Below are 18916 nucleotides of genomic sequence, written 5' to 3'. Positions count from 1 at the left end.
GTCCTCAGGTATTATTGGACTTCAACTCCCATAACCCCCAGCCTCAGTGGCCTTTGCTTGAGGATTATGGGAGTTGAAGTCCAATAACACCTGAGGACCCAAGTTTGAGAATCACTGCCCTAAGGGAATATCTTACAGTGCTCACACATCAAGTCTCCCATTCAAATGCAACCAGGGCAGACCCTGCTTAGCTAAGGGGACAAGTCATGCTTGCTACCATGAGACCAGCCCTCCTCTTTACTGAGGAGTAAAACTCCACTGAACTCAGTAGGATAAAGGGAGTCCACATTCCACTCTTTAGCATATGCAGGGGTGTGTGGCTGGGGTGATGGAAAAATGGGGACTCCTGGCTGCACTTTGTCCCCCGGCTGCCTGTAAGTTTGCTTCACCACTGGTCCAACATCTGCAGGAGGGCTGAAGGAGTGAAGCTGTCCTGAGTTAGACCCAGAATTGTGTGTGTTCTGCAGGTTTGTAAAATAATCAAAGAAGCAGGAAATAAAGATAAATAGAGAATGTATTGGTTAAGTTCATAAGTGCTAAGAAAAACCATCATTTGATAGACAATGGGCCCATTCACATTACCATTTGGGAGGGTGGGCAGGGAGGACGGCTGCATAACCTTCCCTTCCCTGCAGATGATTACCAAGACGTTGCTGGGTGTGCGGATCACGTGCCCAGATGATCTGCTGCTGCCTCGGGCAGTGCAGAGGTGTGGGGTTGGGACACATTCCGGCCCCTGGAAATCCCACAATGCATCGCGTGAGTGCATTGTGGGGATCTCCGTTGTGGCAGCCAGGAGCCCGATGGCTGGAAGCAGCCAGCACTCGCACATGAGCAATTAGTCCGAGTTAAGAGTGTGCTCACGCCGTTAACCTCAGCTCCATAGGTGAGTTTGCCATTGTGACACCTCCGGGATCTGCATGGATTCTGGCGGTTCCTACAGGCAGCCTTAGCTCAGTCTTAAGTGCTCGTGAGAACAGCACTTTGGGGAATGTTGACATCTTTGGGGAATTGACAATTTGGGGAATGTTGACATCTATAGTCATAGGTAATTAAAACAGTCTACCACATGCATATGGGGAAAACCCTTTGATGTGTATTGCTGTTGCAAGGGCAAATACAGCAACATTTTCAATTATATAGGTACTGTTGTTGGCTGGTCGTAAAAGCCATCCCTGTACTGAGGCCTGACACAAGACCCCTCTAATATAAGCAAACCAAGGTAACCATTTCCCAATGAATGTATAACTGGATTCTCCCAGCCTTTCATTACTTGGTCTTCAAAACCACAGACTTTCTTAACAGCTTACAAAGGAAAAAATGTCTCAGCACTTTGCCTTTGTCAGACAGAGGCCTAGAGCAGAGCATTACGTAACCAGCTGGTCTATCGGACTGTGTGAGGTATGTATACATGCTATTCTGTTCACCTCATAACTAAAAAAAGAACCCGATAGATCTGAAGACAAAGAGAAGGAAACAACTGCCCAGCTGTGCTTGTTATGGTTACCATTTAGGGGCAAACCTTGATATAATGAAGCTGCATGAGGGCAATTTTATTTAAAAATAATCATTGCTATTTTTGTTCTCACAAAAATATTTCTCTGTCCCCATCATTCACATTAAAATAAATCATGGGGGGGAAAAATAACATTTTAATTAGCTGTGAATATGTTTTGGGGACAGCTTCTCACATGAGCATTTGGGGGGGGCTTATTTTCTTTGCATATGACACCAGTGAATAAGTGACCCCTAGGCTGCTTTTCACTAGCACTGTAAATGGGGAGATGTTCCTAGAACAGAAGTGGCTTCCTCCTCATGTGTGCCTCTCTGTGCTGTGGGGATCACAACACAGCCTCCTGAGGTATTTTTAATTGAAAAGCTGGTTTATAAGTCTTACAATAAAAATTAAAAGATAATCCCAAAAATAGATGTGCAAAGCCATGCTTCATTAGAGTGAACGAAGGGCTGAAAACTAAATTTCCAGCTTTAACATGGCTTAAAATTCTATGGAAGGGAGGTCACAATGGTTCGGCCAATCTAGGTTCACTGTAGATTCAGCCAATCAACCTGCATTAGCATCCAATTCAATAGTCTGTTGTTACCACTAGGGTCTGACCTGATTTTCTGGCACATGTCCCTGATAAATTACTGTCCTGGTTTTGTCTTCTGGGTGGGCAGCAGGGAATTTGGGGAATGTCTTTTTAAAATATTATGACTATGAGTCACTAAAGTTGCCATTCTTCAGGTTTTAGCCTCCCCTACCCTGCTTATAGAAGTAAAATGTTTACGTGGAGAATGGCATTTTCTATTTATTGCACATGCATTTAAAATAAACATGAGCATACCATTGCATGTGCTGCAGCTAGTGAGGCTCATTTTGAACTCTTCATATTAAATTTTAAAACATGATTATAATGTATCTTTAACCTAATGAACAGCTACCTTAAGTGGCGCAGTGGGGAAATGCTTGACTAACAAGCAGAAGGTTGCTGGTTCGAATCCCCGCTGGTACTATATCGGGCAGCAGTGATATAGGAAGAGGCTGAAAGGCATCATCTCAGACTGCATGGGAGGAGGCAATGGTAAACCCCTCCTGTATTCTACCAAAGAAAACCACAGGGCTCTGTGGGTGCCAGGAGTCGAAATCGACTTGACCGCACACTTTACCTTTTAACCTAATGAACAAATAGTCTTTTCAGTGCAGATTGGCTGCTGGAACATGCAACATTGTCTTCAGCTATGTGGGGACACAGTGGTTGGAGGCTGGCTCAAAGATGATGATGTGAGATAACTTATAAACAAAACTAGTGGGCCCGGGCACAGAGCATCTGTGCCTCTAGCTGGCCCGCCGCCTGGCCCTCTGCTGCCGGGCCCGCCGCCGCCGCCTGGTCCTCCACCACCGGGCCCGCCACCTTGCCTCTGCAGCCGCCCAGCTAGGCAATTCTCCTGGGTGCGCCAGGACCAATCAGGCGCCCCCGCAGCCCAGCCAATCAGCTGGGCTGCCGGGATGCATTTTTCCTGGGCACACCCAGGAGAAATATATATATAGACGTTGACCCTGATATATACAGTACTGAGAGATGTAAGAAGCAAGACTTATTTTGAATTCTGGGGAGAACTGGGGTGTCTTATCTCTTCTCAGCTTGGGACAAAGTAGATGAGCTGTACAGTATATTCAAACTATGGTAAGTCATAGAACAGCCCTGCTGGATCTATCTAAGGCCTATCTAATACAGCATTCTGTTTCTCACAGTGGCCCACCAGATGCCTCTGGGAAGCCCACAGGCAAGAGATAAAAGCATGCCCACTTTCCTGCTGTTGCTCTCCTGCAATGGGTATTTAGAGGCATCTTGTCTCTGAGGCTGAAGGTGCCCTATAACCATCAGACTAGTAGCTATTGATGGACCTGACCTCCATGAATTTGTCAAATCCCCTCTTAAAGCCATCAAGACTGGTGGCCATCACCACATTGTGTGGCAACGAATTTCATTGTTAATTATGTGCTGTGTGAAAAGTGCTTCCTTTTGTCATTCCTAAACTTCCTGGCAATGAGTTTCATGGGATGACCTCTGATTCTAGTGTTGTGAGAGAGGGAGACAAAATTATCTCTCTCTACTCTCCCCACACCATGCATAATTCTGTAGAGCTCTATCTAGTCACCACTGATCATTGAGTCACCATTGAGTACCTCTCAGTGGGGTTCAATCCTGAGGGGTTCATTGTGAAACATTTTGTGCACACTGGTTTGGCCAATGGGATCCGAAATCCAACTGTTGAAACCAACAACTGCTTTGCATAATGAAAAGTCTGGGCTGCAAAATCAGGGCTGGCAGCAATAGCCTTTTGCTTCCCTGCTTCAATATGTGAAACAGCCCAAGTTTCTTGGAGGTCATTTGTTGGCTTATGAAATGTTCAGGGAGGGGAGAGGTGGCTGGGTAATTATGATGGAAAAAGAGAAAGAGGGATGCAGTGAAATGGTTGACAGACATTTCTCATTTCCCCCCTCCTTCCTTTGTTATTTTCCTTCTCTCTTTCTTTTCCTACCCATTCTCATTTTCCCTTTCATCATTGCGTTTCCATGTCATTCTACATGCAAGCATGTTTAGTCTATTGAAATTCCCCACGTTGACAACTGAATTTGCTAGCATCACAATTAGGTACCTATTGCACTGATTCCCCAAATGAGAATATATATTTTGATTGTTGGTCAATAAATATCTCTTATTTTGCATTAGAAGTGTGTGTTCTCCCTGTTATATCATTCTCACGTGTGTGCTCAGGCTACCTCTTGCTGTCATAAGAACATCAGAACAGCTCTGCTGGATCAGGCCCAAGGCCCATCTAGTCCAGCATCGTTTCACACAGTGGCCCACTGGATGCCACTGGAAGCCTACAGGCAGGAGTTGAAGGCATGCCCTCTCTCCTGCTGTTACTCCCATGCAAATGGATTGTGTGTTACATAAAAACAAGGTTGGAGGTGGGGAGCTTGCTCATCTGTCATAAGAACAGCCCTGCTGGATCAGGCCCAAGGCCCATCCACTCCAGCATTTGGTTTCTCACAGTAGCCCACCAGATGCCACTGGGAGCCTACAGGCAGGAGTGGAGGGTATGCCCTCTCTCCTGCTGTTACTCCCCTGCAAATGGTATTCAGAGGTATCCTGCCTCTGAGGCTGGAGGTGCCTTATAGCTCTCTGACTAGTAGCCGTTGATAGACCTCTCCTCCATGAAGTTATCCAAACCCCTCTTAAAGTCATCCAGGTTGTTGGCTGTCACCAAACCTTGTGGCAGATAATTCCACAAGTTGATTATGTGTTGTGTGAAAAAGTACATCCATTTGTTGGTCCTAAATTTCCTGGCAATCCATTTCATGGGATGACCCATGGTTCTAGTGTTATATGAGAGGGAGAAAATTTTCTCTGTATCCACATTCCCCACACCATGCATGATTTTATAGACCTTTATCATGTCTCCCCACAGACGTCTTTTTTCTAAACTAAATAGCCCCAGGTGTTGTAGCCTTGCCTCATAAGGAAGGTGCTCTAGGCCCCTGATCATCTTGGTGGCCCTCTTCTGCACCTTTTTCAGTTCTACAATGTACTCCTTTAGATGTGGTGACCGGAATTGTATGCAGTACTCCAGGTGTGCCTGTACCATCGCTTTGTATAAGGGCATTATAATTTTAGCAGCTTTATTTTCAACCCCCTTCTTAAAAGGCATAGAATTGGCCTTTTTCGAAGCTGCTACACATTGAATCAACACTTTCAACCAGCTGCCCACCAGGACCCCAAGATCTCTCTCCTGGTCAGTCACCAACAGCTCAAATCCCATCAGCGTATATGTGAAGTTGGGGTTTTACATCCCAATGTGCATCACTTTACACTTGCCAACATTGAAGCGCATTTGCCATTTTGTCACCCACCCACCCACCCAGTTTGGAGAGATCCTTTTGGAGCTCCTCACGATCTGTTTTGAATTTCACTACCCTAAATAGTTTGGTGTCATCTGCAAATTTGGACACCTCACTGCTTACCCCAACTTCTAGATCATTTATGAATTAATTAAAAAGCACCAGTCCCAGTACAGATCCCTAGGGGACCCCACTTCTTACTTCCCTCCATTATGAAAATTCTCCATTTATCCTTACCCTCTGTTTCCTGTCCTTCAACCAGTTAGCAGTCCACACATGTACTTGTCCCCTTATCCCATGACTGCTAAGTTTTCTCAAGAGTCTTTGATGAGGAACTTTGCCGAAAGCTTTTTGGAAGTCCAGGTATACTATGTCAACTGGATCACCTTGATCCACACACTTTTTGACACTCTCAAAGAACTCCAAAAGGTTTGTGAGGCAAGATTTCCCTTTGCAGAAGCCATGCTGATTCTCCCTCAGCAAGGCCTGTTCTTCCATGTGCATTACAATTTTATCCTTGGGAATGTTTTACATCAAATTATCTGGAACAGATGTTAAGTGAACTGGCCTGTAGTTTCCCAGATCACCCCAAATCCCTTTTTGAAAATCGGTGTTACATTTGCTACTTTCCAGTCCTCCGGTACAGAGCCTGATTGCAGAGATAAGTTATATATTTTAGCAAAGAGGTCAGCAATTTCACATTTGAGTTCTTTGAGGACTCTTGGATGGATGCCCTTAAGCCCTTGCGATTTTCTAGTTTTCCGTTTTTCCAGTCAGTTTAGAACATCATCTCTTGTAACTTCTATCTGACGCAGTTCTTAAGCCTCCATCCCCAAAAAGCCTGTTTCAGGAACAGATATATGCTCAGTATCCTCTGCCATGAAGATGGATGCAAAGAACTCATTTAGCTTCTCTGCAAGCTCCATATCCTCCTTAATAATCCCTTTCACTCCCTCATTGTCTAATGGTCCAACCGCCTCCCTGGCAGGTTTCCTGCTTTTGATGTATTTGAAGAAGTTTTAGTTATTCCCCTCGATGCTTTTAACTAATGTTCCTCAAACTCTCTTTTCGCTCTTTTCCTCAAGACCCCTCAGCGTACACTTGTGGCCCTCATGTGTCATAACAATGACCATTCCTATTGCATTCTCTGAATATCTTAATACTGAGTGCATATTGATGACCTCAATTTTATTCATTTGTTTGAACTGAAAAAAGTCTCTGGATAGTATTCAGAAAAGAAGAGGCCATATTAAAATGTTTGAACTTGCCCATACATTTTCCTTAGTCGGGTTTATTCAAAGGGAGGCTAATCAAAAACTTAACGAGTTAGATGAAAGGTGTACATAGCCACTGCTTTTTAAGAGCCGAGTTTAAGTAGCACACATGGAAGAACCTGGCATGGGGGTGGGGTGTGTGGATTGTGAGTCTCCAGTGTACTCTTGAGAGGGATCTTTTGATGTGGAGAAAGCATCAGTATCCCTTGGCCTGTCAGCCGCAGCTACCAATGCATGTGATACTTGGCAGCTGCTGTAATGAATTCTTTTTAACCTAACCTAACCGCACCTCACCTCACCCCACAGTCATCTTTCTGACCTGGCTGGAGAAGAGGATATGATTAAAGACACCAGGTTGTTGTTTTTTATTTTAAAAAATACTGTTTTGTTGTAGTACTATAAAGCAAAGGACGTACATGTAATTTCTGTTATCACCACAGAAAGGTGATAACAATCAAGGCAGAGCCAGTGCAGTGTAATGTTAGACTTGGAGTGGGGAGACCCGCGTTCAAATTCACGTTTCATTGGGACATGAAACTCACTGGGTGACTCTGGGCCAATCACATCTCTCTCAGTATAACCTACTTCAGAGTTGTTGAGAGGATAAACATAGCTGTAGACTACTTGGAGGAAGAGTGGGGTGTACATGTAAAAATACATGAAACCCCTCTCCCTCAAACTGCCTAATAAAACCTCTTTAGGCAGCTTACATACCATTCAAAAATCTAAAAACAACCAACCATTAAAACAAATGTAAGCAATTAAAACAGATGGAGCAATATATAATACAGGAAATGCTTTTTAAAGTTTAGTTTTTCACAACAGTTGAACACAGTTGCACATACACTATTAAAAATCATATAACACTGCAAAGTGATATCAGTTTTATACCAGTGCAGCCAGTATGGTTTCTGCAAGGAATCCTAGGAATTTTTTGGTAAGGGTGCTGAGTGTGTTACAGATCCTAGCTTTTTTCAAAAACTACAGTTCCTTGGGGAGAGGAAGTTAAACCAGTTTAAGTCTCTGGTGTACGGCCACTGCTACCACAAATATTTATATCCCACTTTTCAACAAAAATTCTAAACGTGGTTTATGTTGAATGAATGAATGAATGAATGAAGAAGGCTCCCTGTCCCCAAAGGACTCACAATCTAAAAAGAAACACAAGGTAGACACCAGCACAACCACTGAAAGGATGCTGTGCTGACATTGGATAAGGCCAGTAGCTCTCCCCTTGCAAAATTGAAGAAAGTCACTTTAAAAGGTGCCTCTTTGTTCAGTTGGCAGAGGTCTCAATTAGCTCAGTTAGTGGTATAGAAGATACCCTCCTAGTTCTGATTAAGGAGAGGGAAATACTCTCAATCCTACACCTATGCCCCAACCAGAGATGCAAGTAGGTAATTTTGGAGCCTGGACCTAAAGGCCTTTGGAGACCGCCCCCCCCCCAATTAAGCATCATCATGCTCGGCTGGGCGACCACACCATCTGGGACAGACTAAAGAGGGTTTGGGGGCCCAAAGGTCCAAGGGTAAGAGCGCCTCTGGTTTCTTATGGGTTGGGTGAGGGTGTAGTTTTTGTATATGTTCTCTCTTGATTTGGAATGGAGAGGAGTTTGAGAATAACTACAGTTGTGTAATTAATTGGAAAATACATTTAATATAAAGCCCCACTGTTTAATCAAGATTAAAGACGAATGATCAATATCTTCTTGTTTGCGCACACACACACACACACACACACACACACACACACACACACGCAACCCCCCCCCCAAAAAACAACTTTCCATATAATTTTGTTTTCTTCCTCTCTCTTTTCTTGATATATTTCCAGAGCATCAAAAGATCACTCTACACTAGTGGTTCTCAAACTTGGGTCCCCCCAGATCTTGTTGTACTACAACTCCCATCATCTCCAGCCACAATGGCCTTTGGGTCTAGGGATGATGGCAGTTGTAGTACAACAATATCTGGGAACGTATGGTTGAGAACCCCTACTCTACACTGAAGGTTTGGAATCCGCTCCCCCTGCTTGCTGAACACCTTGAGTACTCTCTGTCGGCCTCATGAGATGCTGCCTGCAACGGGGTGGTTTCACACTACCAAGTATACACTTAAGATTTTAGAAAAGGAGTGTCTTGCTTTTAGCACACACACAGCCCACATAAGTCATATCAGCCTCTTGAAAAGTGTAATTGGAGCTGGCCTTTGATAAAGACACAGTGAGGCCCGCTGAGCCAGAAGCATCAATTTCTCAGCTTCACACTGACTCAGACTGGAGAACCAGCCTACATATTACATATCACAAAGATCTGTAAAACCTGGGTTTTAGAAAGGACTGGACAGGTGTATTCAGTCAGATTATGTTCCAGCTACATCAAAGAGAAAACAGTACAGTCGACATTTTCCTGAAGTCTGGTATCTGCTCTCCTGAAAGATACATGCACATAGTGTGGATTCTTGAATTTCTGTAAAGGAAATGACTCTAGGCTTGATCCAGCTTCCAATGATAGCACCAGGAATTTTGCCTATGATTCCAAAAATAAATACATTAGGGTTTAACTAGATGTTATGAGGGATGTTATGAGATGCTGAACAGCAGCCTTGACTCTCTGTCCGCAGTGGAAGCACCAGGGGGAAAATACATGGGGGGCGGGTACAGAAATGGCAAAGTACTTTTGGGGGGGGGGTGTTCCACATGATAAATTTCAGGGGAAGGGGAAGATTGCTATTTTACATTAATGCTTTTATCTGTTGCCAGAACTTCCCCAGAGTGCTGGCTAGATGCACGGGCTGTGCTTTTGGCTTAAAGAGGGGAAACTAGCTTGGCTTGGGGAACAGTTTGGTACCAGTATTAATTTAAGCAAGTCTTGGTGTATCAGAAAAGATGAGGAGGAAGAAATACTACTTAAAGATTTATTAAGGATAAAATGGGGTACAGAAGGCAAAAATCAGGTTAGGCAAAAGCAATAAAACTTAGCTAATATTCTAAACCGTAATCTCAATTGCAGTAATTTGGGCTAAGGTTCTGAACCAGAGCCTGGCTGGGTGCTTGGATTAAAGAGTGCCAGTGAAGCAGAGAGGGAGGCAAAGAGAGGAAAGTGGTGAGGAGGCTTAGAAGGGCAAGATGCTAGTTATACCTTAACCTTCCTTGAGTTGTTGGTGTGTTCATTGCACGTTGGTTGGCCTCTTCACCAGTAGACAGGCGGAGAAAAACAAAAGAGAAACGAGTGGCAAAAGACCCACAACTCACATGTCTGAGAGATTGCTGGATAGTGTAATCCAAGGAGATTGCCCTACATGATGTGAAGACTCTCTCTGTGCAGTCATGACTCTGAAAACATGTGGTGGGGCCAGGGCCCATATACTGAAAATCTTACCCTGAGGCTTGAACTGAATCACTTAAAGGGGCTTCTCCTTCTCTGCAGGGCAAGGATGTTTGTGGGAAACTAAGACAACCATTGTTAGCTGGACTGAGTCGCTTTCCGTGGGTTTTGCCCCACAGAAGGCTAAGATAAAGCTATGCAGATGTGTTGCATGTAGTGAATAGAACTGAGTTCAGCTGCTTTTCTCAAGATCAGATGTCCTCACATGTAAAAGATTACGAGTTGCTTGTTCTATGGTCCACTTCTCCACTAAGTCCTCTCCAGACAATTTGTTATTCATGAGTTGGGAAATATACCATATCTTTGCTACTCCTAGAAGGAGTGCTTCAAACTGCTGTCTGACTAAGTGAGGAAATTCCTCCCCAATTGGTGGATTTCCTTAAAAGAGAAATAGAGCCTGTTCATGGGCTGAATGAATGAGAAAGAGGTGGTCTGATTACTTGGTATAAGGCAGCTTCCTATGTTCCTATGCAAAATGCAACTTTGTCTTGGGAATCATGCCTTTGATGCTTTTGTATGTTCAGTCTTTTGTTTTTCTAAGCAGTTCCTACATGAGCATTGATCCACAACCACAGTGATCATGCAAAAGAAACGTGTCATCACAAAACAGGCAGAAATAAAATAGCCTCTCTTAGCCTTCTCTTCCATGGAAGGCTTGTCTTTCCTGGATTAGCACACTGATACTGTCCACCACTGACACAGCACTATTTGCATGAGCAGAGAAAGTGCTTGCATATTTTTATGCTACACCTTTTTCTTCCTGATCAGAGAATATACTGGAGAGTAATTGCAGTGCTGTTGGTGGCGGCAGCAGCCAGAGGGGCAGGAAGTGAAGGATACATATCAGCGGACAGAATGTCAGCAAAACATTAAGCAAAAGCACTTCCAACAACAACTACAACAACAACATGTGGTTTTAAAATAGTGGCAAAAATAATAGCTGTAAGGGGGCAAGCAAGGTGGATGGACTTGATTACGACAGCAATGAATGCACCACTGCGAGACCTTAAAGGCTACCTTGAAGACAGATCATCCTGGAGAGAATCTATGTGGTCACTAAGAGGCGACTCCGACTTGACAGCACTCAATCAATCAATCAAGGGAGCAATAGCTAGAATGCTCCTGGCCTGTCCCCTAAAAATGTAAGAGTAGCATCCTTGGGAGGATTCATCCATCCACTGTGGGGCCAAGAGCTGCCGTGGTGGGTCTTTGGGGAGGCCAAATAGGAGGTCCCTTAGCTCAAGGTTCATTTTGGTGTGCAGTTGGGTGCATTCTATGCAGTGCATTAAAAAAAAAAGTGCAGTGGAAACTAAGATGTTGTGCAGTTGGGCCTATAGAGTTTAATAAGGACATACTGTAGGTTGTTTCCGAAGATGTAACGGGGGGGGGGAGATATTGAATATTGTTTGTTTTCCATTTCATAACCTTATACAAGAAGTACATTACAGCCTTCTGTTTCTCTTGCTCATTCTTTGTGAGGCACCATCATTTTTCTTGCTTCCCCTCTTTCTTTGTCCTTCTCATTTCCCCCTCCTTTCCTCTCTGTCACTTTCTTTCTATTCATTTGCCTCTTCCCTTCTGTTAGCAAATGCTGAAGGACGGGGATGCTTGTGGATAGGGGTGGGCTGCAGCCACTGCTAGTGCAGGTTTATAATAAACCTGCATGAGTCCTCTGTAACTCATGAAAGAGTGCAAAGGCAACAGCCACACCCACTGCATGTACCCAGCATCTGGGATTCAGCCTCTGCATCTGGAGGTTCTCTATAGCCATCCTGACTAATCGCCACAGAGGGGCCTCTCCTCCTCCATGAATGTTTCTAACCCCCTTTCAAACCCATCTAAGCCAGGGATCATCACCACACCTAGTTCCACAAGTTAATTGGCTTTCTTTTTTGTGTATTCTGAACAGAGATGGGCCTTAGTGCTAAACGTGATGTATAGGGATTTCCTAGCTAAGGGACTTCAGCAAGTAATTAGGTGGAAAACATGTGGGGAGCAGGGAAGGCAGGACAGGGGTGACTCTCCCCTGGTGCTTTGACACTTTGAGCTGCACAACCAAGACAGTGTTTGGATTCAAACCAGAACCAGCGTGGCCAGTAACTGATCTTGCGATCTCACAATCAGCCACAGAATTCTGCCGTCATGGTTCCCCTTGGAGACCTGCGAGGATTCTGCAGGAGGCTCACTTGGCAGCATTCTAGATAAGCTGCAGCATCTTTGATAAGTTGGCTGTCTTTGGCTGTCAGTTTATCATCAGCTTATCATCTTAGCTGTCAGGATGGGTGGCTGCTGGTCGTGGGTGAACTGTAGGTAAGTCTCCGGCATGATGGGGAAGCAAAATCTAATGGCTGCCTGGACTTGGTTTTTAAAGATGCCCTTACATTGCTTTACATGCGATTGTGCTCCCTATGTGATCTTCAGTGGTCACAAGTATTCATACCACACAGCTTCTCCTTGAAATGCAGGTGGCCCTCGAAGGTCACTTGCTGGGCTGATTTCCACTGTATTTCTTTTTTTTTTTTTTCCTATTTCTTTTTTTTCTTTTAAATTTTTTATTGGTTTTTACAATATCTTACCAATCCCGCTACATCTAATTAAGTCAATATTGACTTCCCTCCCGCTCACCACTGTATTTCTTAAGCTTGCAGGTCCTAGACCTGTGAAATGGTAGCACCCGTGAGCTACTGGCTGGCCCCTGTGGGCCCACTTGGGGTGGTTTTTTTGTGGGGGGGAATCCTGCCCACCAGTTGAAGCTGACTTGAAAAGCTGCCCTCTGCCAGCACCCCTATGTTATTTCCAAGAACATGCCTAACCTTTTCTTCTTTCATGTTCCTATAGGTCTCACCCAGAGGCAGAACCCAAGTGAGTTGCTTTCCCCCCCTCTTAACTCCTCTTAATGCTTTTGGCTCTGGTTTGGCCAGCTAAAGGGATGGGGGTGGAGGGGGTGGGGGTTGTTCAGACATAGCCCAAACCTAGGTAAAAGTGTGCCATCGAGTTGGTGTCAACTCCTGGTGAACACAGAGCCCTGTGGTTGTCTTTGGTAGAATACAGGAGGGGTTTACCATTGCCATCTCCCGCGCAGTGTGAGATGATGCCTTTCAGCATCTTCCTCTATTGCTGCTGCCCGATATAGGTGTTTCCCATAGTCTGGGGAACATACTGGCGGGGATTCGAGTTGTCAGAAATTTAAACCCTCTTATGCCATTTTTTAAACAAAACAAAACATCATGTATGTTCTTTCAGCTGAAGTGTCCCCTTTTTGGGGAGGGCTTTTTAAAAAGCAGGAAATCTTTTCTGGAGAGAGGGGTGGGAAAGCTGGCCTCATATCTATAAACTACGAGAGTGGGTCTGCCCCCCGTCCTGTCAACCAGTCAATCCCCAAGTGAAAACAATCTGAGCAAAATGTAGTGAGTGACTTTCAATAGCAATTACTTTCACTGCTCCCAAGTATTGAATCATCCAAAATTAGCAGGGCCTTCTAGAAGGATTATGGGTGAGGGCATGCTTGGGATGGCACAGCACCCCCTCGGATTACTGGGGGGACCCCTCAATTTCCTGTGATGTGCTACTAAGAATGTTTCTCCTTATCTCTGCAGGGATGAAGATGAAGAGGGGGCACAGACTGGTAAGTGGATGACGAGAGTGCATGCTTCTTCTCAGGGCTCCTCAACCCCCCCAGGGAGTGTCTCCTTGGAGACCTGTTTCACTGTAAACAATGGAGAGAGATAGGCAGCCGTCCATCTGATGGGTGAAGGGCAGGAGGGCAAGTTCAGCCACCTCTATCCTTTGCTGCTGGCACTTGTTGCAGCCAAAAGTGTTGGAGGAGACCTGGGGGCCCGGGCAAGTCACATCTGGAGACCCTCCCTTCTAGGAGGAGATGAGGAAAGGGCTGTGGCAGCAGGCAGGCAGGTTTGGTCATCCCTTGGAAGTGGTGCAATTCTGAAAAAGCCCTGCAAGAACCCTTTGCCCACACCCAGCCCCAAGACATCCTCTGGGCCTTGTTCCCCTGCCTTGGAGAAGAGGAAGCTAAAGCATGCTGGTGTCTTGTTTCCAAAGCTGGTGTCTTGTTTCCTAGTCCCTTAGCTAGGACCCATGTAATTGGACAATTGGAGGATCACCTGCAAACAAGGGCAACATTTCCTGGCCAATGAGCTCTGAGATCAGTCCAAAGAGACTCTTTTTTTCTCTGATCCTAGTTTTCTGCCCCTCGGAGCTGGGCCTGCGTTCCTCAGATCATAGCTATGCTTCCTGCTTATGGCGTCCAGGCAGATTTTCAAGCCCCACCCCTACCCCCGCACATAGGTCAAAAGGCTGTAACTGGGGGTTGTTGCTTCAGCCAGAGAGCAAATACATTGTTTAGTCCATGTGAACCATCAGCTCCCACTCTGCTCTAAGGAGAAGCCTCTTTCATCACAGGTATGAGGAAAGAGGGCCCATAGTCCAGTAGTGGAACAAGTGCTTTGCATGCACAAGGTCTTGGGTTGAGTCTTCTTCATCTTCTGTTAAAGGATCTTAGCTAGCCAGGGAAAGGCTTCTGCCCAAGAGCGGCTGTCAGCCAGAGGAGGGCAAAGTGAGCCAGGGGTATGACTTGGTAGAAGGCAGCTGCATTGGTATGTTCAGCAGATAGAGCCTGGCCATTGCACTCCCTTCTGAAGTGTAGTTGGTGAGGGCTGTCTTGCCAGTGCTATGCAATGTATTCCTCTTCATCCCTTGCTTGTTTCCTTGGGTGGACCACCTCACCCACAATCCCAGGCTGCATCCCAGCTGGTTAACCTAGGCCGAAAGGGGAGGCAATTTCTATCAGGGCTATGGGCCATCCTCATTTCCAGATTCCTGCTTTATTTCCTCTCTTTCAGGTCATCCCAGAAATCCAGCCCATGTTGCCCCATGTCCTGGGGGACCCATGTTGCACCATGTTCTGGCGGACCCTCTGAGGGAAGAGCCCAATGAGGCAACCTTGGTGCCAGGACCCCTTCCAGGACCTCACATCAACAATGGTATTCTGGGAGAAGAGCTTAACGAGGCAACCTCAGTGCCAGGATCCCTTTCAGGACCTCCCATTTGCACTGATATTCTCGAGGAAACTCTCAGAGAGGAAACCTCGATGCCAGGATCCCTTCTAGGACCTCACATCACCAATGACATTCTGGGGGAAGAGGTCAATGAGGAAACCTCAGTGCCAGGTCCTTCCATCCCCACTGGCACTCCAAAGGAAGAAGCTTTTGTGTCAGAGACCTTACCAGAGCCTTCCATTGCTGACAATGATCTTTCACAAGAAATAGAAATCCTCACAGGATTACAGAATGACTATGTCCAGCGGCGTAAGTATTGTGGCACCTCAGAACCCTTTTGCATAGACACCCAGCACAAAGTTCAACTGGAGTTTTGATACTCAGCCCAGATGATGGACCAAGCACTAGCACTGCCCCTTTTTGCAAGACACCAGCACTCAGCCTGGTCAGAGCATACAACACTTGTTCCTTTTTGCTCTGTTTGTTGCAGAAATGAGGGTTCGCCGCATTTCCCAGCAGTTCCCTCGTTCTCTCCGGGCCATCAACTTGCAAATTGGACACGCAAGGACAAGGCTCATCCGCAGTGAAGTTCGGCTGCAGCGGTGGGGAAAGGAAGGTACGTTTGCAGCACACCCCTGAAGTTGCAACTGGGCTAAAAATGGCTCTTTTGCTCTCTGTTTCCTTCTCCTGAATGTTGAAATGTTTGATTTGAGTCTGCATCTAAGTTTCAGAGGGGAGGCCTGTGGGTGGGTTGTCAGTGCTTGCTGAAGTGTTCCTTCGTTTTCTGTCTTTCAGGTGACCAAGCTCTGATGCCTGTAATTCAGACAGCTTCTCGTGGTGAGCAGTGAGGGCAAGTGATGGCGGGTGTGGTAGTATGCCAGCGTTTGCGGCTGACCACCTGTTGCTTCTTCTCTCTTGCAGATGTTCCTGAAGGCCCTGCTGCATGTCTCCGCCCCCCTGGGTCCAGTTCATCATCATCTTCTGCCTCGCTGGAAGTTGGCTCCATCCCACCCTCCACCTCCACCTCTTCTTTCCTCCTGCATCCCTCTCCCCCTCCCCCTCCTTCCCCACCTCCTCTAGAGCCGGACCTCAGCAATGTGAAGGAAACTTTCCAGAGTTTGATGGATTTGCAGTTCCATCAGCTAAATGACCGTAAGTCTCACAGAGGCAGCACCCCTTTTCCATCCTCGTTGTTGTTTTACAATCTAAAACACTGATAGTCTAAAAACAGAGACGGGCAAGCAATAGAGGAAGGAGAGGGAAGTTGAGGTGGGACAAGCAGGGGAACGATGTGTATGTATTTCAGCTGCACCTCCTTAGGACCAGGGAGACGCGGGTTTGAATTCTCATTCAGCCATGAAACTCGCTGGGTGACTTTGGGCTTGTCACTTGTCCCGCAGTCTAACTTAACTCTTAGGGTTGTTAGGAGGAAAAAATAACCATGTATACCTCCCTGAGCTGCTTGAGGAAGAGCAGAATGTGAATACTAAATTCATGAATGCTGATAATATGAATGCTTATATCAGCCCTTTTGAGTTCAAGCTGGGCTGAAACAGGAAACCAAGGAGGATGACATACAATTGTGCTTATCACAATCCTGCTTACAGCATCGTCCATGTACATGGGCAAAAGTTCCCGGCCACCAGGAGCATACAGTCTATAGTTTGGCTTTGGAGAGAGAAGTGAGGAAGAGGAAGAAAGCATAAGGGGCATTCAGTTCAAGCTGATGGAGCTGCCTCTGCTGAGGCATTAAGCCAAAAGCTGCACAGAGGAGGTGGGTTGCATTGGAAGGATAGGAGAGAGATGTGGGCCCACATGAGTGGCGGTTCCAGACCCAAGGGTCAGAGAGGGAGAAGAAAAAGAGTAGTTTTAGAGAGCAGGAGACCTCCAGGTGGCTGAAGACAGAAGCTGGAGGAGCAAAAACCAACCTGACGGGGTGCAAGTTGGGGGAGGGCGGAGGATCAGTGCAGAGGGACAGGGTGGGGCATAGCCATGGAGGGTTTTCAAAGTAGAGATGAGAAGCCTGTGCTGGGCATGGAAAGGGACTAGAAGTCAGTACAGGGACTGGTATTGTGGAGGACAGGCCTCTTGACCCTGTTTGTTTTCTTTCCTTCAAGGCCAAAGAGACCTCCGCAGCTGCCAGGAATGTGTGCAAAACCTCAAGGCACTGAGGGGACAGCTCAGGAGACTGCGGAGCAGACTGGCAAGGGTGGAAGCCACCATGGGGATCCTGGTTCCTCCAAGGGAGCTGGATGTTGAGGAGGAAAAAGAGAAAGACCAAAACCAGCAATAAAATGCTGCATATTTATTTTAAAAATATTAAACTTTTGTTTTAATTGGATGGGATGTGGAGATAAAACAGCAATAGAACATGCATATTTACTGCTTAAAAATTAAAAAGTTTATTTTAAAGAAAATAAAGTTGTCTTTCTTTGAATATTCTTTGGGCAGAGTTGGGTAAAAGTGTCTTTGGGTCAAACCCAGCCACAGAAAAGGCTCTATGGCCAGTCCACTTGGGGCCAAGAGATGTTCTGAGAGGTTCAAGAGGTAGCTCAAGATAGACTGCTCCTTGCCAGGAGGCTTATACAGAGCTTGTCTGCCCCAATATGTATGGCTAGGAGGCCTGATTTTGGCCCTGAAGAGGGATCTGCCTCTTGTGGAAGAGGATGGCAGAGGCGTATCTAGGGAAAATAGCGCCTAGGGCAAGCACTGAAATTGCGCCCCTGTCCAAACAGGGATGATGGGACTTGTAGTCAACAACATCTGGAAATCCCTGTTAAAAGGAACACTGTACCATCTAGACATGGTTGTTGATCAAAACCTGAAAACATGAGCCATTTTTATTAAAGACTTAGAACAACAGTCAGGAGTTATATGAGGATTCCAGTGTCATTTTCTGTCTCATCTCATGCTTTTTAAAAACCATGACTTTGTCCTAAAGGATCACCTGCCCAAACTCCTGACAGCCTTTGTCTTGTGATGACAGTTGGCTCATGATGGGGTATATGTGCATTCACCACACTAGTGCTTACTTTGGCACCAGGAGGGAGGAGGATACATTAGTTTGCCACACTAGACAGAGGCATTTGCAACAGGAGCAGACAGCCAAGTTCTGCCAGGGCCAAAACCAGCCCCTGCCAGACTAAGAAATCATTGTAATTTGCCCCTTCCTGTCACAAGCAGTGTGCTGTTCTTTTATTATTGACTCTAACTCTCAGATATCTCAGTCATGGATGGAAAATATAGGGTCAATTTACAAGAGACACATTTTCTACATGGAAGTTCAAGTTTCTTCTGTGCAGGTGCTGTGCAGAAACCCATGTGTAGTGATCAATACATATGTATCTATTCCGCACAGTTTCTTAAAAAAATGACATCCCCACAGGAAAATTTGCTTCACATTAGCTAGTTCTGGGTGATAGGCAATGGACAAGAATTTGGCAAAAGAATTTGGGCAGTATAAAAATATGTTAAATAAATAAAATATTTGTTTTTATCTTCTTGTAAACCTCCCAGACACATACGTTTTGGGTTGTATAACATATGTTAAATAAATAAAATAAAATGATGTTCCATTTACCAAGAAACACAGACAATGTAAGCATAAAGCTGGATACAATAAAGCAGGAAGTGCATCAGAGACCCTGGGCAACAGCAAGGTCTTTTATATGTTGTTCTATATGCAAGGAAATTCCTGTCTCTAAAAGTCATTTCACTTTATGATAGACATATATTTAATTAAAGGATAAGCAAAGTACAGTGCTTAAGAAGCAGAGCCCCACACACCCAGTTGTTTTCCCTATGACCAGAATAGGGTCATGTTCTACTGGAATATCTC

The 18916-nt window shown here is 45.4% G+C and overlaps 1 protein-coding gene across 1 annotated transcript; it reads left to right on the top strand.

The window, feature by feature from the left end:
* The first annotated feature begins 12274 nt into the window (after positions 1-12274).
* LOC128322698 (uncharacterized) lies at positions 12275-17483 on the top strand. The gene is made up of 8 exons (XM_053244468.1): positions 12275-12376; positions 12905-12928; positions 13663-13691; positions 14923-15387; positions 15569-15694; positions 15874-15915; positions 16000-16230; positions 17196-17483. The coding sequence occupies exons 1-8, from the start codon at positions 12345-12347 to the stop codon at positions 17369-17371; spliced, it is 1125 nt and encodes a 374-aa protein (XP_053100443.1). The 5' UTR covers positions 12275-12344; the 3' UTR covers positions 17372-17483.
* Positions 17484-18916: the final 1433 nt, after the last annotated feature.

Source organism: Hemicordylus capensis, chromosome 4 (assembly GCF_027244095.1).
Source record: "Hemicordylus capensis ecotype Gifberg chromosome 4, rHemCap1.1.pri, whole genome shotgun sequence".
Taxonomy (NCBI): Eukaryota; Metazoa; Chordata; class Lepidosauria; order Squamata; family Cordylidae; genus Hemicordylus; species Hemicordylus capensis.
Note: the sequence above shows the minus strand (reverse complement) of the source record. Positions and strands in the feature narration are given on the sequence as shown.

Coding starts and splice junctions, on each gene's coding strand:
- LOC128322698 (XM_053244468.1), top strand. CDS start 12,345: ATGGGTGGCTGCTGGTCGTGGGTGAACTGTAG. Junction 12,377..12,904: donor TGGTCGTGGGTGAACTGTAG/GTAAGTCTCCGG, acceptor ATGTTCCTATAG/GTCTCACCCAGAGGCAGAAC. Junction 12,929..13,662: donor CACCCAGAGGCAGAACCCAA/GTGAGTTGCTTT, acceptor TTATCTCTGCAG/GGATGAAGATGAAGAGGGGG.